General features: G+C 36.2%; 2 protein-coding genes across 5 annotated transcripts in view; one reads left to right on the plus strand and one right to left on the minus strand.

The window, feature by feature from the left end:
- LOC145260476 (phosphonopyruvate decarboxylase-like) overlaps positions 1 to 2,206 on the minus strand; it is a 187,750-nt gene extending 185,544 nt beyond the window's left edge. The window contains exons 1-2 of one of the 4 annotated variants that reach the window (XM_080118580.1): positions 2,111 to 2,206; positions 887 to 1,001 (exon numbers count right to left, since the gene is read on the minus strand). In XM_080118580.1, the coding sequence (XP_079974706.1) occupies positions 887 to 967 (81 nt within the window). In that variant the 5' untranslated portion in view covers positions 968 to 1,001; positions 2,111 to 2,206. Of the gene's footprint in view, positions 1 to 886; positions 1,002 to 1,947; positions 1,996 to 2,110 lie in introns of those variants that run through there. The other 3 variants (XM_080118581.1, XM_080118579.1, XM_080118578.1) reach the window with 3 other exon arrangements.
- On the plus strand, positions 598 to 23,862 carry LOC145260477 (uncharacterized). The gene is made up of 2 exons (XM_080118582.1): positions 598 to 694; positions 21,524 to 23,862. The coding sequence occupies exon 2, from the start codon at positions 22,115 to 22,117 to the stop codon at positions 22,646 to 22,648; it is 534 nt and encodes a 177-aa protein (XP_079974708.1). The 5' UTR covers positions 598 to 694; positions 21,524 to 22,114; the 3' UTR covers positions 22,649 to 23,862.
- The last annotated feature ends 307 nt before the right edge of the window (positions 23,863 to 24,169 follow it).

Consider the following 24,169-nt stretch of genomic DNA (forward strand, 5'->3'; position numbering starts at 1 on the left):
GAGCTGGATTTTCCATACATTAAAAACCGACTTTGTGTCTTACTCTGCCCTCGTGGGGGGGGGGCAAGTAAATAAGAACATTTTCCTTTTTACGGCACTTTTCATTTAGAAAGAAATAGACTGGTTAGTTTATTTTCTGTAACATACGGGGGGGGGGGGGCTCTGCTATTTTTTTTTTTTTTTTTTTTTTTTTTAGATAGGATTTTCAGGTTAAATTTTTAAAAAGCCCCTCTCCCCATGTCAAAAATGAATTTCTAAATAATAACGGTCCGTATTCCGCATGTGTCACAAATAGAGAACCAACTGTATTTACCCAGCGTTTTCCGTTACTCGTGCTTCGAAAAAAATAATTCGTGCGTCAAATTTTTACAAAAGCTAGTAATGTTTACATTTTCTCGTTTTTTAAAATAGGTTTTTAAAAACTTATTTTATTTTTCACGTAATTTATTTTTTTTTTGGTTTCAATAAATATTCGATCACCAGGAAATGCAAAAAAATAATTCGATGTTTATAATTCAGCAAAGTTACGTAAAGACAAGAAACGCACGCACACCCAGACATACGAGATCTTCTGTGATAGTTTTTTTTTTTTTTTTTTTTTTTTTTTTTTTTTTTTTTACTTTAGACAGAATAGTGCGGACCGTGTTGGAATAATAACGTTGTTATATAGAAACCCACTCTTAACATGTGGAGGGTAAGATGACCCTTTTAATCTATTCTGTACTTTCATCTAACAATTTGATAAACGAAAACACACCGTAGAAATTGAATTTAACTTGATAATCCTATCTAAAAAATAGCACAGTTCATGTTCTGCATAAGTTCCGTTTAATTAATGAAAACGAATATCTTAAGTTCCATTATAATTATTATTATTATTACTTACCTGTGTATAAAATAACATCCGATGTAGACAAAATTGGTTCATCTGCCGGATACATTTTGCAGAATTGGGTAAAAATGTCATGATTGTATATAGTATAATTTTTCTCCTAGTTATTCTAAAAAATAAAAATTTAAAGATCTGACGTTCAGAAAAGTAGAAAGTTTGTTTTTGTTTTTTTTTTTTGTTTTTTTTAGTTAAATTGGATTAAAACCCAATTTGCTGTCGTATTTATAAGTATATAAAATTTTGGTGGAATTCCTTTAAAAGCGGATGATGCCTCCTGTTGGTTGCTATGAAAAAAAAAAGGGTAGTAATTTTTTTTCCTTTCTCTCCTTATTACCGGTCTAGTTTCATTTATCACGCAACGCTAACCACACCCAGATTTTTTCTTTCTTTTACACCATAAGCAACTAATCTACTTAACTTACAGTTAAAGAATAAATAAAAGTCGCTAGAGAGAAATGCGTTTTTGCACAATTTAATTATTAATTATGTCAGACTTTTAAAAATACATACATACATATAAGAAATAAGCACGATATAGCTTAAAAAAAATAAATAAATAAATAAATAAAGCGGCACTACTTCAATTAATTACTTAATTACAGAAAAGTTCCGTAAAAAAGAGAAACGTTTCTCATGTAACTTAAGTATTGATTATATTAAAGTTTTGAATATAATTACTGTAAGGTACGTATTTATCTAAGAAACGACTAAATAACCATTTTTTTCTTCTTTTTTTTCTTCTTTTTTTTTTTTTTTTTTTTTTTTTTTTTGAAAATAAAACTTTAGTCGACAAACAAATATGTCAGAGAAACGAACGAATGGTACCGGAATTAGACCGAGCGCACTTGCTGCAATTCTATGTAATTTTACTTAAACTTAACAATTCTTAAAAAAAAAAAAAAATGGTTATATTTTTATAACTATTAGAGCCAGGCATACAACTAAAAAAAATAAAAATAAATAATAATAATAATAATAATAATAAATGTTCTTGCTTCTGTATATCTAGCAGACAGAAAAATCCCGAAAAAAAAAAAAAAAAAATTAGAACTAACCGTCAGCCGCGACTTATACTACTACTATTACTACTACTACTCCGGATTTTAATGGTTTATCGTTGTTGTTGTTGTTATTATTATTATTATTATTATTATTATTATTATTATTATTATAATACTACTACTTTCCAACTTAATGAGCTACTACATTGCTACTTACTTCTACTACTAGTAGTATGACTACCACTACTGCTCGCGAATGTGGATGCATGACAAGTAATTTTACATAAATATAATATACATGTCAAAACATACTACTGCTACTGCTGCTACCTATGCTACTATTTATTACTACTTTTTGGCCTTCGGGCCAAGATCAAAGTGTAGTATCTGTCTTCATGTGCTGCAGCACTAGCACTTCAATTTCTTGTTCTCCCTCAGTGGAGAAGAAATCCTTCACGACAGAGGCAATTTTTATTTTTGTTCCTTTTCTCCGCATTAATAAACGACCCCGGTGTCTAACTCTGTCCCGTGGGGAGGCATTGTAAATAGATACTTTTATTTTTTAAAAATTACTCCTTTTTATAGATGTGTGCATGTGTGTGCGGTGCGTGCGGTGACTATAACTCTGTGTGTGTGTGTGTGTGTGTGTGCCATTAAAATACCGTTCGGCGTTCAAATAAATATCAGTTAATTGTGTTATTGTTTTAATGCATTTTTTTTTAATTCCCAGTGTAAATTAACTATCTATATATCTTATCAATATATGCTAGCAGGCCGCCTGACACTGCCCGATCATAAAATACACTTAATTATGATATTTTGATTAATGCAAATTTCGTATTTATTATTATATTATATTGGACCCAATATATAGTAATGATTTAAAAACTAAAAAAAAAAAAAATAAAATGACTCGTGCGCCACCAAGAATCGAAACCAACAAGTTAAGCTTACGATTTACTTTTTCCTTTGCCTGAGCTATGAAGACATGTTTGCTGCAAGGCTAAAAATTAAAAATGAACAAATAGCTATTACGTTACGCGTGCATATTTGTAATGCCGTCGTTCGACCTTCACCTGGCAAATTCAATTTTTTCCTTTGCCTGAGCTATGAAGACATGTTTGCTGCAAGGCTAAAAATTAAAACATGAACAAATAGCTATTACGTTACGCGTGCATATTTGTAATGCCGTCGTTCGCCCTTCACCTGGCAAATTCAATTTTTTCCTTTGCCTGAGCTATGAAGACATGTTTGCTGCAATGCTAAAAATTAAAACATGAACAAATAGCTATTACGTTACACGTGCATATTTGTAATGCCGTCGTTCGACCTTCACCTGGCAAATTCAATTTTTTCCTTTGCCTGAGCTATGAAGACATGTTTGCTGCAAGGCTAAAAATTAAAACATGAACAAATAGCTATTACGTTACGCGTGCATATTTGTAATGCCGTCGTTCGCCCTTCACCTGGCAAATTCAATTTTTTTTTTTAATTTTCACACTTTTGCGCCGATTTTCCACGGCTAAAACCCAAATATAAAATTTTGGATGCGTTCGAATACCCTATATATTAGGTTTCATGTCTGTAGACGAAAAACTGATAGAGGAGTTTGGTAGGCATTTTTTTAAACAAATATATACACGCATACATAAGTATATATAGAAAGAGGTTTGTGTTTATTATTGTAATGATATCGCTGTTCATTCATTTCAGTAACTTTTATATAGACTTTTTCGTTCCGGTTTCTTGATCTAACTTTTGTATGCACTCACGCATGCGTAGAGCAATCTATTTAATAAAGCGGGACGCCATTATTTCTGTTCTTTTCTTACCAACCAGACACACGTGTTCCAAGTTTCATTATTACACATATATGCATAACACGGCATGACATGGTGGCTGCTGTTCCTGATATTCATAAATGACCTCCCCGACAAAATTGCCTCTGAGATGGGTATATATGCTGATGACACCACACTCTATAGCAGGCACGACAGGAAAACAAATGAACATATATCTAAAGTAATGGCAGAAGCACTAGAGGATGACCTCCAATCAGTAGTGGAATGGGGACAAAAATGGATGGTCACGTTCAATGCCGCCAAGACAAAACTGGTTTCATTCAATAATTAGAAGAAACCTTCTCTACCACCTATAGCAATGGCCAACGACTCTTTATCTGAGAGTACGTCTCTCAAGCTCCTTGGCCTAACGTTCACAGGAAACATGAGTTGGAACACTTACATCGAGAGCATTGCCAGGGCCGCTGCGAGGAAGGTGGGCTCTCTCTACCGTGCTAGAAAACTTCTAACACCCGAAAGTATCCTGTACCTCTATAAGGCCACTATTCGCCCATGTATGGAGTATTGCTGTCATATTTGGACTGGTGCATCGGTTACTAGTCTCTCGCTCCTTGACAGGGTTCAAAAGAGAGTCGCAAATCTGATAGGCCCTAAACTGGCATCTAAGCTTCAGCCTCTGTCCCATCGTCGAAACGTTGCATCCCTCTGCCTGTTTTACAAGTATTATAATGGTGAATGCTCTGATGAACTGCAAGCACTTGTGCCCCCACGACGTGAACACCCTCGACAGACCCGACAAGCTGCAAAATCCCACCCCCACACTGTAGAGATCCCTAGATGTAAAAGATCTTTCTACTCCAGTAGTTTCTTCCCCAGAACTGCTAGACTTTGGAATTCCATTCCAGGTCACTGCTTCCCCAACTGTACTGACATGCATAAGTTCAAGTGCAACGTGAACCAACATCTTGCTGCCCTAATCCCTACATAGTACTCCAGTAGATGTTTCCCCTGATAGTAGCCCCCTACACCAAAGTGGCAATGTGCCTTGTTTGGGGTGAAAATGTAATAAAAAAAAATTTAAAAAAAAAAAAAAAAAGCGGTTATTATCATACAACACATAATCTTATAACGTCACGGACAAAAAAAAAGGGGGGGGAGAAAAAGAAAAGGTAAAACAGTGAGTAAAAAAAAAGGGCGATTTCTTTTCTCTTCCCTTGCACGCTGAACGAATTACTGCGCGTTCGGAGTTTTTTTAATCTCTTTTTTTCCTAAACTCCCATGCCACACAAATTGTCTGTATTTTTTTTTCACACTTTCATATTGTAATGGCCACAGTTTCACTGCAAGTCCCTAGTTTTGATTGGGGCTCGACATGTATTGCCGAATCGTTCAAACTATTTCGACAACGCATGGAACTTTATTTCACCGTCAAAGCAACGAAACACAAGAATAAAGTCCCTCTAATTCTTCTCGTGACCAGCAAAGAAGGTTTACGCCAGTATAACAGTTGGTCGATGTCGGATCATGATCGCAAGGATCCACAAATGATATTCGCTGCATTTTTGAAGCAGCTAGAACCAGCAACAAATCACCGCGTTTGTAGACTGGAACTCGGAAAATACCAGCAGAAACCAAATGAAACATGAGACATCTTTATCACCAGATGTCGACTGTTGGCAAAGAAATGTGATTTCAATGCTGACAAATTAAATGAACGCCTCATCAAGTTACTAATTGCTAGCACACTCATACCCGAACTGCAAAAGGAACTATTAAACAAACCGAAGTGTTACAGAATTAAGGAAGCTGTTAGATTAGCCCGTTCACACAAGGCATCAGCAGTTTATGTCAACCAGCTCCACCAGTTACAGGGATCACCACAGATAGCCGCAATAAACCGTGGTGCACACCAATGGCAAACTTGCAAAAAAATTGCAGACGCAGTCACCGTTTTGACAAAGAACACTGCCCTGCCAAAAATGACATATACCACACATGCGGCAAAACAGGCCACTGCTACAGTTTGCATCTCAGGGAAGCACAAAACCAAGAGACAACAAGGAAGGCGCTGGCATAACAATCATAACCAACAATGGAAGTTTGGCAAGAAAATAAAATGTCGCCAAAGATGACGACCAAGCCGTGACTGACATAGACACAACAATGGAGAATCTCACCTTTAGCTCCATCACAACTAACAGCGGAAAATCAGCAAACATGAAAGATCCTCGAAATGAGGCATTTGTCGATCTAAGCATCAAGATGAAGGACCACCCAGGCACTCATATCTTCAACCTGAAGGTAGACACAGGGGCACAAGCAAATACATTGCCTATCTTCCGCAACATGTACCCTAGCAGTATAAACAAAGCTGGAAACCCAACGCCCAGATCACTCACTCAACACAATGTCTACTAACAGCCTACAACAATACCAGAATAAACTGTTATGGCACCACAACTATTAGGTGCAAGTATAAAAACTCCCCATTGCTGGATACCCAATTCTATGTGGTTGATGTACCAGGAGCAGCGATTTTGGGCATGCCAACATCAGTAGCTCTTAGGGTAGTGATAATGAATTGTGCCATCTCAGCGCAGCACCAACCCATCAATAGTGTAGCTGACCTAATGCATCTCTACCCTGACAGATTCGACTGTATTGGTGAATTTCAGAACACCCACAAGCTTGTCAACCCCAATGTACCATGCCACATAGACCCACTGAGAAGGACACCTATAGCCATGCGCAGGAAAATCAAATCGGAACTCACATATAACAAGGGATCTGACAACATCTTGGCTGACGAACTATCGCGCCTACCACCACTTTGTAATTCGGACCCTATCGAGTTTGATGTCCGGGTTGATACAGTTCGTTTTTCCACTGATCGCATTGAACAGCTGAGACAGTGTACAACAACGGATCCTCTGCTTAACCAGCTGAGAGAAACCATCATCACGGGATGGCCAGAAACAATCAGGCAACTGCCCACTGACATCAGAGTGTTCTGGGGTCTAAGAGATCAGCTCTCAATTGATGATGGTCTTATCCTCAAAGGACAACAAATCGTCATCCCCCAGACACTTCAAAAAGACATATTAGAACAACTTCATGCTGCTCATTTAGGACAAGAGAAAACAAAACTCCTTGCGAAGGACACCGTTTATTGGGTAAACATAAATAAAAACATTGAACAGTTCACAAAGTCATGCAGTATCTGTCAACAGCATCAGCCCTCCCAAATGCAAGAACCACTTATGCAACATGACATTACAACAAAACCATGGGACGTAGTTGACACAAACCTGTTTGATCTCCATGGAAGTCAATGGTTGATCACTCACCAAGCAGTGTCATAGTGAACATCGCATGCCAAATCTTCTCAGAGTTTGGCATACCATCAAAGATAATCAGCGATAACGGATCACACTTTTCAAGTCATCTCTACCGCAAATTTACCAAAGAACGGGGTTTCCATCATGAGACCACATCATCCCAGAGACCACAAGGGAATGGCTTCATAGAACATCAAATAAGCACTATCACGACCAATCTCAAGAAAGCCAAACAGTCGGGAACAACTCCTGAGATCGTAGTGCTGCACTGGCGCTGCACCCCGATTTCAAGTGTCATATCATGGCCTGCACAACTATTCATGGGTTGACGAATCCAATCTCCACTGATCACCAAAATCAGAAACGACAATAATGATCAGGATCAGATATACAGTGCATTCCAACAACGTCAGCAGAACCAAAAGAGGTATTTTGACCGACATACACTCAAGGAAGATCTACCACCCCTATACCATGGACAACGGGTAAGGGTACAGAATCCTGTGTCTGGAAGCTGGGACCCAGCGACTGTAGTATCCTAGGCAGATGGTCACCACTCCTATCTTCTGGAGAATGTCAATGGCTATGTGCTGCAAAGAAACTGACAACACATAAGAAGTATTCCAGTGACGCCTACCCCACACATGTCGCAAGACCTCCCCAACACAGCGCAGCTCCACAAAAATGTACAACGTCTGTGGATCCACTTGTGTGTGCAGCCCCAAACATGCCAAATGACACTCAAAAATGTACCCGTAGTCGTAGGGTGGTACGACCACCATCAAAAATGAACTTATGATGAGCACACACTCATAACATCCCAGCAAGCATCTCATCAGGGCAGAACAATCACCTGCTTCGATGCAGCTGTTCAGGCAGTCTACCCTGAACAGCTTTTCCATTTTCTTTCTTTTGTTTTACATGCCTAAGTCATCTTTGTTTTCAGAGAAAAGGAGACGCAATGATAGCGCTGCTCTTTCAATTCAGTAACTTTTATATAGACTCTTTCGTCCTGGTTTCCTGATCTACCTTTTGTATGCATTGACGCATGCGCATAGCAATCTATTTAATAAAGCGGGAACTCATTATTTCAGTTCCTTTCGTACCAACCAGACACACGTGTTCCAAGTTTCATTATTACACATCCATGCACAACACAGCATGGCAGTTATAACCTTTTTAAGCAAATATTACGCAATTATAAATGTGGCAAAAGCTGTGAAAATGAGGGCTTACCGTTCAAACGACCTAGGTGTGCGTGTGTGCTTTGTCATCACTGCGAAGCTAGGATAAGAAAAGAATTCCAAGATGGCGCCGACGGCGTTTTGTAATGGTATGATCTCAGAAACTCTCGCAAAATCTTGTGCATATATGCGAATCAGTTGGTCTTTGACAACTATAAATTCAGGTCATTTTGGAAGGCAAGGAGGGAGGAAAAAATGGCCGGTTGGTAATTGTGTACGCTGGTTCGTGTTGGTAGCGTGTCACCGTGTCTGTGTGTGTACTGACCGAACCGCTTTCCTGTCCCTTGCACATTGGACTTTGAATTGGTTTACATTGGACTTGCACATTGGATTTTGAATTTGTTTAGATTGGACTTCAACTTCAATAAATCAAGTAGAATATCTGCATGAATATAATTACACGTAATCGTTTACTAAAGATGATCAACCCATAAGAAAATCGAAAAAAAAACTAATGGGAATTAATTCAAATGAATGTTTAAAAGAATATGCAAATTAGCTAGAGCTTTTGCAGATTGATGCAATTTCACGACCCACGTATAACAAAGTTGTATTTTCTTTTTAAATAAATAGAAAAACAGGTTTTTAATATAAATATCAATACACACAAAAAAAAAAAATAGAAAGGAATGTAGATGTATATTTATATCTATTTATTTATGTATATGTATGTGTAAATCAATATACAGGGTGGTCAAAAAGTCAGGTAATTACACGTGTTACACAATCAGTGGTTAATTGCTTCCAGCGATTGAGAGAGAGAGAAATGGACGACAATTAACAAAATAAACATATTTCATGTTTGTTTCATTTTATATTTCAATGTATGGTACTTAAATATACGTGTATTGCTAATATCGTTTTTCTTTAAAATGTTACCTGACTTTTTTACCACCCTGTAGATAGTTATAAGTTAGTTCACGCTGAGAATAGAAAAAATACATTAACACAATAAAAACACAATGAGCTGATATTTATTTGAGCGCCGAATGGTATTTCATATTAATGGCACACACACACACACACACAAGTTATCGTTACCGTGCACATCTTAAAAAAAAGGGTGTTTTTTTATTAAAAGTAGTGGTGCATACTAGCGTGAGTAGTAGTAGTAGTAGTAGTAGTAGTAGTAATAATAGTAGTAGCAGTTCATTCATGTGTGTGTGTGTGATTGCCACTTCTTGACAGAAGCTTGTCATCTCTACAGGTTGACGTCGGGCATGCATATGCACATAGATGGCTCTTTAAGCCAGCTTCACTCTTGCATAATCGTTCACAGAAGTGTCAGGGGAACTTGTCAGTATTTGCTCTTTCTTGCAGAGGTACTTGATTATGCACTTTTGAGGGTCTTAGCAAACCGCTTGCAAATGTACAGACTAGTCCACAGCTATTACATCAATACTTGTCTGGTCTGGGTGGCAGCGCATCCTCATAAAATTATTGGTCTTGTCACGTGGTTCATCAAGCCAGCTTTAGAGAGAAGAAATCTGCCACAGGTTGTACATTTCAGTTTCTTGTTGAAAGTCAGCAGGAACTGCAGATTCATCCTTCTTTCTGGGAACATGTTTCAGTACTGCATGCTTTACACATGTTTTTCACTCAAACTTTCTGCATCCTTCTATGATGAATTTTTTTTCCACTTGTTTTGATCCACAGTTCAAGTTTCCCAGTTACTGACATTGATTTCCTTGAACAATCTAAAGCTGTTGCTCTTTAGCGGTAAAAACATTTCTGGAGCAGTGCATAGTCTAATTCTTGTGTTGCACGGTAGTAATATCGTTTAGGATTGGGTACATGCATTAATGCTATCATTTTATAATGGGAAAGGACATGTAGCGGTCAAGATAACAAATTATTTTCTCTTGTGGATTAATGCCCCCTTGCTGACCACACACTGACCAGTCAGCTACAAGGGTGCATTAATCCTATATGCCCTTAAGGAACTAATTACCCCTGTCAGGAACTAGCCAGCAGTCAGCAGGGGGGCTTAGACCATCAAAGAAGACAGGCCTCTCTACTCTCACTCTCTGTCCACTGTATCCCCCCCCCTCATAGGCCTATCACCAGGCTCCTTTATGATATCATAAAGCTCTAGAAAGAGTTCGTCAAAAGTTCATCTGTAAAACATTGAACATCAATTGGAAGTCCTTTACTCCTGATACTCCTGTTGTTTTTGAACAATCCAACAATTGTAGCATAGAAAAAAATGAAATGCATTGGACTGGGCACAGTGAGGATGAGAAGTGGAAGGATACCAAAAAACAACTGCTTTATGGTGGACTTTCCATAGGAAAAAGACCACAGCATAAACCTACAAACAGGTTTAAGGATGCAATGAGGAACACCCTTAAACTGATGGAAATTGGGGAGTTCAAACTGTGGATCGAAACAAGTGGAGAAAATTTAATCATAGAAGAACGGAGAAAGTTTGAGTGAAAAACGTGTAAAGCATGCAGTATTGAAACTGTTTTTCTCAAACTAATGATCAGACCAAAAGCTTTGCAGGCATTTGAGAATTTATCGATTGTAAACTGCATGTCCTCCCCCGCGTGTTCAACAAGATCTACATTATCTGCGTATAACAACTTACGAATGATAGCATGGAAGGTTTTTGAATTTTCACTCAAGTTTCGAAGATTGAACAGCCTGTCAGAAACTTGAAAACACAAGGATACCTCAATATCATTGTCTTTAAAAGCATAAACAAGCACTGTGGAAAAAAAAAAGAAAAAAAAAATTGGAAAAAGTATGGGTGCTGAATTATTATACTGCTTAACTCCATTGTATAATAATTTTGGTTCAGACAATACACCATTAGTGATCATTCAGGCTTCCATGTGCTGGTGCAACTTCTTCGGTATTTTCACAAAACAGACAGGACATCCAAGTTTGCCTAGAATAATCCAGAGTGCATCACGGCCCTGTTGGTGGGGCATTAGAATACGCCGACTGCCCCCCTGTGGGGGTCCTGAATATGACCTTAAACTATATCCAGTAGTGAGGCCCCAGCTTGTGGGCTTTGGGGAGTGTGGAGCCACCCTTTAATTACCATTGCTCCCAGGTCCACTCTGACCCGGAGTGGTAGTACCTGTTAGGGTCCCAACTATGGGTTAAATAGAAACCGACGTGAAAACAACAAATATATTCTATTAAAAAAAAAGTTGTGTTCAAAATCTTTGGATTCGACATTAAATAACCCGAAAAGGGTTGATATGCCATAAAACAAAAACAACCAACCAACCAACCAACCAACCAGAGTGCATCACAATTGATGGTGTCAAAAGCTTTAGTCACGTCAACAAAAACCTGGTATGATGATACTTGTTGCTCTATGCATTTTTCTATTAATGGGCAAGCAGAGAAAATCATGTCAACTATCCTATGGACATTTCTGAACCAAGACTGCAGGGGGGGCAAATATGCTGTCGCTTCAATAGAATCTTTGTCAGCACGTTGTCCACAGATTCAAGCAGTTTGATCCCTCTATAGTCACCACATTCAGACTTTTGGCTTTAGGTAGTTTTTATTCTAAAATGCACACAATCCCTAATAAAAGATTAATTTGCAACACAGAAGTACAGAATAATTAACCGACACTTTTTTTTAGAACAAAACAACGAAAAGGTTTTATTTCGAAAGGAGAAGGATTCTGTCTGACTCTGTCTGAGGTGAAAAAAGGAAAAAGAATAGAAAGTTCAAGGATATTTTTGTGGCGGGAAGCAGAAACTTGAAGTGTCCTCAGGTTTTCCAATGGAGGTCTTCAGTGAAGTAGTCACAGCCTGGGGGGTGGGGGTGCGATTCAATGGAAAGAGAGTGAGAGGAGAGAGGTCTGTCTTCTTTGGTGGTCTAAGCTCCTCTGCTAGCTGCTGACGAGTTCCTGACAGGGGTAATTAGTTCCTTAAGGGGCAGATAGGATTAATACACACTAGTAGATGACTGGTCAGTGCGTGGCCGCATTAGTCAGCAAGGGAGCATTAATCCACAAGAGAAAATAATTTGTTATCTTGACCACTACATGTCCTTTCCCGTTATAAAATGATAGCATTATTGCATGTGCTCAATCCTAAAAAACATTACTATCATGTCACACGGCAAGAAATGCACTGCCCCAGAAATGTTTTTACCACCAAAGAGCAACGTCTCTACTGGTATCCCATCAAAAGTTGATGCTTTTATTTCATCAAGGTTGGGATTCAGCATCATTTCCTCATTCTAATATTGTGTTGAGGCGAACTTGAAATCACTGCTTCATCTATAACAGAGCGATTATCAAACAGATCTGTAAAGTGTTCCTTCCATCGCACCATGATATTGTCTGTAGCCTTGATTTTTAAATTTTAAAGAAAATATGGATGAAGATTGTGGTCAATATGCTTGTTTGATTTTGCTATAGAAAGCTTTTGCATTGTTACTATTAAAATCCTTTTTTAATAGTAACGACCTTTTGCATCGTTACTATTAAAATCCTTTTTTAATAGTAACGACCTTTTGCATCGTTACTTTAAAAATCCTTTTTTAATAGTAAGGATCTTTTGCATCGTTACTTTTAAAATCCTTTTTTAATAGTAAGGATCTTTTGCATCGTTACTATTAAAATCCTTTTTTAATAGTAACGACCTTTTGCATCGTTACTATTAAAATCCTTTTTTAATAGTAAGGATCTTTTGCATCGTTACTTTTAAAATCCTTTTTTAATAGTAAGGATCTTTTGCATCGTTACTTTTAAAATCCTTTTTTAATAGTAACGATCTTTTGCATCGTTACTTTTAAAATCCTTTTTTAATAGTAAGGATCTTTTGCATCGTTACTATTAAAATCCTTTTTTAATAGTAACGATCTTTTGCATCGTTACTTTTAAAATCCTTTTTTAATAGTAACGATCTTTTGCATCGTTACTTTTAAAATCCTTTTTTAATAGTAACGATCTTTTGCATCGTTACTTTTAAAATCCTTTTGTATTTCAGCGGACAACTCAACCTACCACTTATTCTTCATCTGACGAAGCTTGCAGGGCAGTTTTCTTTTTGCTTCCTTGAAAACATCTTCTGCTTTTGCTATATATATAAAAAACTTCATCACCAGATTCACTCCTGAACTGAACAGAACCTAATACCATCACACAAAAACATGAAATGCAAGGTACACTCGCATGCACACCCATACACATACACATATACACACCCACAGATAAATCAGAACCGACACATTAAAACACACACGTGCACGCATACAACCACACACAGACATAACACCCCTATCTCTAATACAACACACTGAACAATACCAACCAACCCTACTTAACCTCGAAACCAACAACACTAGGAGACACCTAAAACCATAGTATAATATCTGTTCCAACACCTCGCTCCCTCCTCAGTCAGTGGAGGAGAACCCCCTCATGACTGAAACGACTATCATCCCTTCTATCATCCCCCTCCCATACCTATAACCCCCAATGGCCCCCCATCTGGGGAACAAAATCTTCCCCACACTAGGAACCGACCCTGGGTCTGGCCATACCCACATGGGGAGACAAATAAATGGAAACATTAAAAAATCCCCTATTTTAAATACACCCCTCTTTCTAAACAAACATAATATAAGACTAAAACGAAAAATCACAATACTAAAATCCAAGAATCCAAAAAATAAATATCAAAATAGAATGAAAGCACCCCTACCCTTACTTCAGAAGAGCCAGCCCCCCCCCACACACATACACATTAGTATTAGGACCTCGGACCACAGCCGCCTTCCTAAGGAAGCAAATAACCCCAAAATACTATAAAACAATATACATATTCCCAAACCAATGAAAGCAAACACACACACGCACACACACATATAAACACACACACACACACACACACACACACCCTACCCCACCCTAAAGGAAAAGAAAAAAACATTAGCAGAAAGAGATAGCGACTACAGCCAGGTCAACGTAGCAATAAAAATTCAGCATACCAAGGAATAATAAACACTTACAAGCCTCCACTCCTTGGAAAAACTTCAAATTAACTACGAAAATCGCCATTTGACACATTTGAAAATAATTTCTGACGAGGACGCATCACAGACCGTCTGAAACGCGCGTAAACGATTTCAATGACTTAAAAACATTATTACAATGATCCAAACATAATTCTCAATGAAAAACCAAGACACGGAATAATAAAATAATGTTAAAAAATACACATTGTTGGTGACTACTCTCTTATTTAAATATACATCTTTCTTTCGTTGGAATTTCTTAACCCATTTTATATAAATATATATATATATATATATATATATATATATATATATATATATATATATATATATTGTTTTTAAAATATAATTATCCACTGACATGTGTTTCGTTGTCTACAATATATATATATATATATATATATATATATATATATATATATATAATTGTTTCCAGAGCTAACCAACGTCGCAGCTCACAAGAGCCATGACAGTTAACAAACCGGAAGTCCAACACTATATATATAGGTATCTGCGACTTCTCTTCCAATTTTCGGATTTTTACCATGTCAAATCACATTTCAATTCCTTTTGATGGATTGATTGTTGCTATTTCTTCTGATGAGTTAAGGGTATAATAGATTCACTGATTGATATATTAATTAAGTGATTGATTTTGCGCTACGAAACAGATACTGTCAAGAATTATAAAAGTCAACTGAATTAAAGGAATAAATTATAAGATGATCAACATCATGAATTTTGGAATATAACTTTTTGTCATTTATTCTCTATATTGCTCTGTAATTACATGGAGCTTCTTGAATAAGGATTGATATATAATAAGAAAATATATTTCTACAGAAATATATATATATATATATGTATATATATGTATATATATATATATATACATATATGTATATATATATACATATATATATATATATATATATATATATATATATATATATATATATATATATATATATATATATATATAGGCTTATTTATAGTATTCAAAATTTTACTGGGTTTATATAATTGAAAATTCAGTAATCGTTCACATACCAATAAGCTTTAAGTCAAAATGTGATGACTTAAACTGTAAGCTACAAAATTATCATATTTCATAATCGAGCATTCATATATTGTTTTAACAAAATCAAGACATCAAGGAATAGACTGATAGCAACAAATAGTGTATTTCATCGTTAGTTACAATTGTTTGTAGACTATTTGGACAAATTCAAACATTATGTCGTTTGAAAATTTTCACAAGGACAGCCTTTCGTCAGACGTATTGAATAAAAGACACTTTAACAATGAACAGTATGAAATACATTTTCCTTATAAGGAAAAGTATGAGAAAATATTTTACCTACATCTTATCCTTCCAAAATTTTTTAAAGCTTTATATATTTATCTAATTTCGTATCTCTGTTTAAAAAAAAATTTTCAATCAAATTATCATACACTAATTACCTATGTTCACTTAATATGTTTTACTAAAACTATTCATTAATTTCTTAAATTAAATTCTTTATTTCTTTATTTAATTTAAATTATTTTTTAATGCGGATCAATCAACTAAGTCTTCAGCTATATTGTTTCGATTCTATGTTAGTTTCGTATCTGGAATCTGCTTTATTTATTTACAAAAATATCGGCTAATCTATTTTTGTAATTTCAAAAAGTGTTTTTTTTTTTTAAACTTATTCCATAAGGAAAAAAAAAGTTTAGCGTTACTCTATATTCAGTGAAGTCTAATTCTTCATTTAAAATTAAGGATCTAAATTTATTTTTTATTTTTTATTTTCTTTCATTCCTACCTCTCAAGATTTACGATTAGCGGATATTTTAGACATTGAAATATTTTCTCATGTTTTTCCTTATAAGGAAAATGTATTCCATACTGTTCATTGTTAAAGTTTTTTTTTATTCAATACGTCTGACAAAAGGCTGTTCTTGTGAAAAATTTTCAAACAACATAAGGTTTGTAACTAACGATGAAATACACTATTTGTTGCTATCAATCTATTCCTTGATGCCTTGATTTTGTTAAAACAATATATATATATATATATATATATATATATATATATATATATATATATATATATATATATTAGGCACCGCCAAAACTGGGGGGGCAGGTCAGTACTTTTTGACGGACCGTCTTTTTAAAAATCTACCAAAAATCAGGTAATTATCCGATCAATACGAAATTTTCAGCGATTATTAGAAGAAGAATGAACTTTATAACAGTGTACTTATTTTTCATAAACGATATTTATATATATATTTTTTTTTGCTTACAAAACCCCCCTTGTTTTGAAGTGGGAACAAATATGCTTAAAATAATCATCTGAAACTGAAATCAACATATTGTGTTGTAAGGGACAGAATTATAGATTCCAAAAAAAAAAAAAAAAAAAAAAATTGTTTGCATACCTTATTTTGACGTCTGAATATCAGAACTTCGATTGTGTTTAATTATCCCGCTTTTGAGTTTTGAAGTGTGAAATTCGGTGAATATGTTAAGTAAAATAATTAATTTAAGTTAAGCAAAACAAAAAAAAAATTTTTTTAATATTTATACGAAAAAAGCTATTTTAAAATTTTTGATAAATAAATTAACAATTTTTTTTTAGCGAGCCGAATAATGCATGACCATTATTAAACAGGGCATGCTTTGAATAATCGATACCAAAAAAAAAATTCGATAAATATTGTGCCCTTTGTGTTAAAAATAGCATCTTTTTTTTCGATCCCGTTTGAAAACGTTTGCCGCCTTTCGACTATGGTGGACCAAACGCGCTGAAATATTTTTTTTTTATTCTGCTTTAAATTGCCCCCCCCCCATTTTTGGGAGTCTGGCCCCCACACACATATACATTAAAAACCAAACGCATGCAAATGGTCACCCATCTGGTACTGGCCAGCCTCAGCTTAATAATACATTGAAATTTTCGTCACTGAAAAATAAGTTTTTTTTGGCCTGTTTGGTCTTCCATAGTTTGCTTTTTATCAGACGAAAACGTAAACAGAGTCGATCTGAACTCTACGTCAACGCGAATATCTGGTTACCTATATGAATAAGTGGAATTATTTGAAATTCAGGTACTTATATTATAATATTTTTGCATATTCTCTTAGAAAATCATCCTAAATCTTAGTTAGACAATAAATAAATTAATTAATTATTTCAAAAACCCTTTTTTTTTAATATTTAAGTACGTTTTTTGTGCAAGACAAAAAATGTCAATTGTTAACTTTTTGGGAAAATTTAACATTTAAAATTGAATTAAAAATAGTAGAAAAAGTTTTACATTATTCTGTTTTCTATATGATAAAATTCAGGGTTTTATCTTTCTGGAAAAAAAAAAGTTACTCAGAAATAATGGATTTTAATAAATGTAATTTCGTTTTAAAAAACAACAACAACTTGATTTTGCGGCCATTTTTGGCGGTGCCTAATATATATATATATATATATATATATATATATATATATATATATATATATATATATATAATGGATTGCTCGCCTTAAGTTGGGGTTTCCTTTTTGGCTAATATAAAAATGTTCTTATACATTGTCTTTAGTTAGTAAAGGAAAATAATTCCTTCTATACCAAAGGTTCTCAACCAGGGGTAAATTTACCCCTAAGGGGTAAAATATTGTATAGTCGGTGGGGTGGGGAGTAAATAATTGAAATATCTAATAATCAAAACATACTTATGTGAATCAGGCATCTCAAGTATAGTAGCAATAAAGACGAGGGCTAGAGATCGCCTGAAAGTTCATAATGATATGAGAGTAGCCTTATCAGAAACTGCTCCTCCCATAAACAAACTGATTGACCAATGAACGATCAGTATTCCAACTGATAATGCTTCCGGTGTTTCTGTTCCTAATTTTTTGTAAAGCAAATTAACTTCATAATTTTTTTATTTAGAAAAGGTTTTATTTTCTTTATTTTTGTTATATGAATATATAATACTGTTTTTATGCAAAACCTAAAGTCCAAAACAATAAAAATGTTGGTTTTATGAACTTTTTGTTTTTCTGTCACTTTATGATGGCTATGAATTTTTTTTTTGTATGACAGTAAATAGGGGGGTTATGGAGAAATGTATAAAGCCGAGAGGTCAATGGTGGAGGAAAGGCTGAAAATAGCTGGTCTGGTGAGGCGATTTTTATATTTGATCTAATCCAGAGTGTTTTTTTTTTTTACGAGAAGGACAGGAACAGGGAGCTGTATTTAAAAACCAATCTTGTGTGTCTAACCCTGTCCTTCTTGGGAGGCATAATTTCCTCATAGCCAATGCATTATTGAATTCATCCAAACAACCCATACATTTACCAGTTCTATTAATAACTATTTTGATATTGAGCACAAGGTTATTGAACCAAACTAAGTCTAAACTCATTGTTTGTGTGTATGTGTGTGTATGTGTGTGTGCGTATGTGTGTGTGTGTTGTGTGTGTGTGTGTGTGTGTGTGTGTGTGTGTGTGTGTGTGTGTGTGTGTGTGTGTGTGTTTATAGCACTACTACTAATACTACTACTACTACACATGTTTCTCTTTCAGGTGATTAATGATTATTGATTTTTATTATTATTAGTTGTACTCAGTAGGAGTTCTCACACAGGTCATCATCAGAGATTACTCACTGAGAAAAATCAATGGTGTTCCCTGGCATCTGGATGACTCCCCCTGATTTCCAGTTCTCTCCATGTCTTTCGATAACCCTTGCAAATGTTTTTACATTATTGCAATAACCGCTTACCATTGACTTCTTGCTGGCAATGGCTGGATTTAGGTAGCATCAAGCCTCCCCAAGGTCCTAGTTCTTTTTGAATCTATCCAGTGGAGATCTGTTTAATGTTTTCTCTCTTCAGTTTTTCCATCCATCATGACCCTTCATGACTGTTTGATGTGGCGCCAGTCTATGCCAACACTACCCTATTTGAGGGGGGGGCACGTAGTTAACTTACAGTTTTGCAGTTTCAGTTTTCTTGGTTCCATCTGATGTTCTCTTCTATTGTTTTGTTTAACTTTTGTTTCAATTTCCATATGGGCAGTTACCGTTTGTAGTGCGTGTAGGTCGTTTCTGCATTTGAGGGTTTTCCTTGAGATTTCAGCTGTTTTCAGCATTACCGTCTGTTGTATAATCTCGGTCTTTCCCTTGTTTCTGATTTCTCCCAGTTTTTTTTGTTTTTTTTTCAAGTTTTTTTCGAAGTGTTCCTAGTGTTCCTGTAATTATCGATCTTTAAATGGGGTTGAATTCTAGCCGAGAAACAAAGAAGAAATGGGAGGGGTGTTGGGGATAGGTATGTGATGTTACTCCAAAGTGAGATCAATTAGCGGAGTGGCCAGAGAGGAAAAGAAAAGCTGAGGTGTGGGCATCTTGGAGCTTTCTTATCGGGGGGGGGGACATTTCCTCGACTAGCTAAGAACCTAAACTAGACAAAGGGCTTACCTCAAGTGGTTTGGGGTTCAACGGAACCCAGAACCGCATGCACCATGCTCAGGCGGGGAACACATACTCCAACTTGCCACTTCTTTGTGCACACAAGCTCGTTATTTTGATCGATCTTCTGTCACAAGCCACGGGATGTAATTTCTTCCCATCACTTTGATTTTGATCTTGGTGCTTGAAGAACGTGACCAGATCCTGATCAGCAAAAGATTCAATCCCACGCTTCTTATTCAGTCTCCACAGCCAGACGATCATACTTGATACGGCTAGGATCACAAGAAACACCATTCATCTCTCTCTCTCTCTCTCTCTCTGTCTGTCTCTCTCTCTCTCTCTCCCATGGTCGCTCAGTGCTGTAGATGACATAATGCGAGAAGCCGGTGAGGATGCTTGGGATCAATACAAGCCATCACCTTGTTGACATATGCTCAGTACTGCAAGAGTTTGCTGCATTCTGGTGTTTCCTCTGCTGGGGTCCCACAACAGAGACACCAAGCTGACCTCACTAATCTGGCACTGTATTATATGGCATTGAGGGATAACACGTTTCGAGCCAAGCGACAGGTCAAGGAAAACTCAGAGTTGTTGAGATGTCCAGCTCCACCAGGAGCGACTCTTCCCTCTCAATAACCCCAAACGCTCGGCAAGCAGGTCGGTGGAGGTTCCCCCTCATTAATTCCTTATACAGTTCCTTTCCTGAAAGCTGTGAAAGATTGCTGGACCTTAGGAGCTTCCTGAGTGTGGCTCTACACTCCCTGATAAACTGAGTGTCGCTCCATGGCCTACAGCCAGCTTCGACCGAGTGGTTGAGGATGAGCTCGGGAAAGGCACCATCGACGACGGTGTTCCACGCAGACACTTCTGTCAAGGTAGCATTTTGATCGCAGTCTGAAAACCACGTAAAAATTAAAATAACATGCATCTGGTACAACGTTTTTAGCCAACTCAATTCTGTTGTTAGCATTGGTTTTGTTAATTTATTGAGAATCAAGTAGCGGTTCGTCTGTTGGTATTACATAGACCATCTGTTTCTGAATTTTTGAGATGACGATTGGTTATTCGTATTATTTGGATTATTCGGGTGACTGTTTTCATTTTGAGTTTCAGTTGATGTAACCTCCGACCTTCTTTAATATTAGAACCGTTTGCAAGGACCCGTAGGACAGTGGTTAGAGTACTTGCAAAAAAAAAAATCGATTGTAAAAGTGATATTCTCCTGAAAGTTGAAAGTTCAATTCTCAATGAGAGTGAACGAAAAATACAATTGCAAATTACTTAAGATTTCTATCCAGTCATGGATGGCGAAACAAGAGCCTACTACCCCTCTAAAGTAAATAAAGGGTTCCGTTCAAAATTCTGTACTGATTCCAGAGTTTGACAGAAATATTCTTGAGTTCGACAAGATACATCTGAAGAAGATCACATCAACCAAGATATGGTTACAAAAGGTTACAGTAATCGAAATGTTGTGAAAATGACACTCAAGATGAGAAGAGTAGTCAGATGAACCCAAATAATATGAAAGATCATCTGATCATCTTAGGGATGATGAATGACTCACGCCAAGAGTTTGTTTAAAGTGAAGCTGGCTCATTCCAACCAGCCTGATCGAGCAACAACATAAGGTTGAGACAGCTGGAAGCCAGGTGGGAAGTGCCAACGTTTTCCTACATACAGTACCTGATATTTCAAAATAGTCACATATCTGGTACAATGTTGCTTAACTTTAGTGATCTCAATGTAATTATTGTTGATGATTAATTGAAGTTGTCTTCTGCTTCCAGGTCTTGGATGAGTATTGGAGGTGTCAGCTTACTCAACCAAAGTAAATAGAAGTCAACATGGTAGCAGAACCAAAGGCTGGTGCAGTAGTGGTGAATTTGCATGTCTTATAGTTGCATGACCTTCCTTTGAGTCTACATACGACAATGGCGTCCCGGCAGGTTTCCACAGAGTTTGAGGAGGACACCCTCAATCATTCTGGATGAGGAGAGTTACCTTGAGTGGAAAGAGGACCTTAAAGTGTGGGAACTGTTCACTGATCTTGAACTTAAGAAAAGAGATCCAGCAGTGTATTTGACTTTATCTGGACATGCTCGTGATTGTGTTAGAGATCTTGATCCTGTGAATGTGCTTGGTAAAGACGACTGTGTTGAAAAAAGTATTGTTGAGAAACTTGATACAATTTTTCTTAAGGATAAAGATACTCAGACATTTGTTGCTTTTGAAAAATTTTATAGTTATCGAAGGTGTTAGCATTACTGACTTTTTGGAGTTTGAGTATTTGCGGCATAAGCTTGAAAAACAGACAGTTGTACTGCCCTAGGGAGTGTTGGCATTCATCCTTCTGATAGCATCTAGTATATCTACAGAAAATGAGAGACTGGCTCGTGCCACCTTGCCAAGGGATGATTTATGCAAACATGAAAGCTTCTATATTGAAAATCTTTGGGGACACTGGGACAGATAGTGATGGTGGTGGTGGTGGTGCCCCATGTATTAAGGCTGAACCTGTTATGAAAACTGAGCATGAGGATGCTCTGCAACCTGGCTGGCATGGTCATGGTTTCAATAGAAACTCCCCTGGCAGAGGATTTGATGGTGGATCAAAAGTTTCAAGCAGTAAAGCACCTTCACATAACCCCTCTGAGTCATGTGGTTATCAGCAGGTTAATCCAATTGGTAAAGATGGTAGATTGTTGAGGTGCTTCCGTTGTAATTCAGATAAGCGTTTGGTCAGATATTGCTCTCAGTCTCGTGATAAATATACTCAAGAGATCAGTATTGCACTGTTGAATTCTGAACCTGAGATGAACACCCTGGTTAAGGAATCATTGGGTATGGGTGTTTTGGACAGTGCATGTACTAGAACTGTTGCGGGTGAAAACTGGCTGAGGTGTTTTTTATGATACCCTAAGTGAGGAAGATAGAGCACTTGTCAAGACATCAAATGTGAATACAAAGTTTAGGTTTGGTGATGGAGTTGAAGTGATGTCTTCTCAAGAGGTTCAATTTCCTGTTGTTATTGGTGGGAGGAGACTTATGATTAAAGTCAGTGTTGTTAGTAATGAGATACCTCTTCTCCTTAACAAATCTTCTATGAAAAAGGCACAGCTAGTACTGGATTTTAACAATGATTCTGCTTATATATTCGGTGAAACAGTTCATTGTACTTCATTGTACTTCATCGGGACATTATTGTATTCCCTTAAACTTCACACATCTTAAACTTCACTTAACTTCACACATGTTTGAAATTTAGACGACCCCCATTGGGCCCAATTGTTGGTTTTCCATTATCTACTGTTTTTAATCATGTAGTGTGCATGGACTTAAAGGAGTATATTCACAACAAGATTTGGATACTTCATTTGATTGATTCTGCTACAAGGTATTCAGCTGCGTTGATAGCAAAAAGTAAGATGTGATTGCGCAATGTGTGTACAAAATTTGGATATGTTACTTTGGATCACCTCGGAAGATTCTGACTGATAATGGAGACAAGTTCTCCAATGATAGGTTTAAGGAGATGAATGAGAAGTTGAACATTGAGACCATTACAACGGCTGCAGAATCTCCATGGTATTGTTGAACGTCATAATGCAATTGTGGCTGAATCCATGTTGAAGACAATTGAGGATATTAGTTGTGACCCAGATGTTGCTTTGGCTTCGGATGTTAGTTCCAAGAACACATTGCAGAATCATGGTGGTTTTGCTCCAAATCAGCTCGTGTTTGGACGAAAACCAAATACGCCTTCAGTAGGTGTATCAGAATTTTTTAGGAATTTTTGACACTCTAACACGAAACTTTGAATAAAATATAAAAACTCCTAATTTCTCTTTTAAAGGTAGGTTGTTTATTTTCTTTATGGATTATACTTCCAAAATAAACTATTAAAGTTGTATAAAAAGTAATAGAAATATTAAAAAAAAAAATAGTAATGAAATTAATTGAATGTTACGAGTTCAGTATTTTTCAATTTTTCAATTTTAAAAATCTATCAAAATTTTTCTATTGATTCTATTTTTACGATATTTTCAGGGTCAATGTGAAATTTTATGCTCTTTCCAATAAACCGAATATAATATTTTAGACAAACGTTTTTTTAATTCACGCCCCTCCCCATTTTCAAATGTCTATTAAAAAGTAAATAATTTATGTACCAAAGTTTTATACATCACAAATTGAAGATAAAAGATCAATAAATAATATATTCAAATTTAAAATAAAAAAAAGTAGTGTTTTTTAGAAATTTACCTGTAAAGTCAGAAGTTTAAAACCTTTTTTTTTAAAAAAAACACGTTGTTTGCTTTTTTGTTTTGTTTTTTAATGAAACCTTGGTCCTTGCTCCTTTAATTGAAAAAAAAAATTAGAGCTTGAATTACATTTTTCGAGGAATTATAAGCTCCGAAAGATAGCGGGCGGAA

This window comes from Euprymna scolopes, chromosome 36 (assembly GCF_053919585.1).
Source record: "Euprymna scolopes isolate OS-2025 chromosome 36, ASM5391958v1, whole genome shotgun sequence".
NCBI lineage: Eukaryota > Metazoa > Mollusca > Cephalopoda > Sepiida > Sepiolidae > Euprymna > Euprymna scolopes.

Coding starts and splice junctions, on each gene's coding strand:
- LOC145260477 (XM_080118582.1), top strand. CDS start 22,115: ATGAGAGACTGGCTCGTGCCACCTTGCCAAGGGATGATTTATGCAAAC.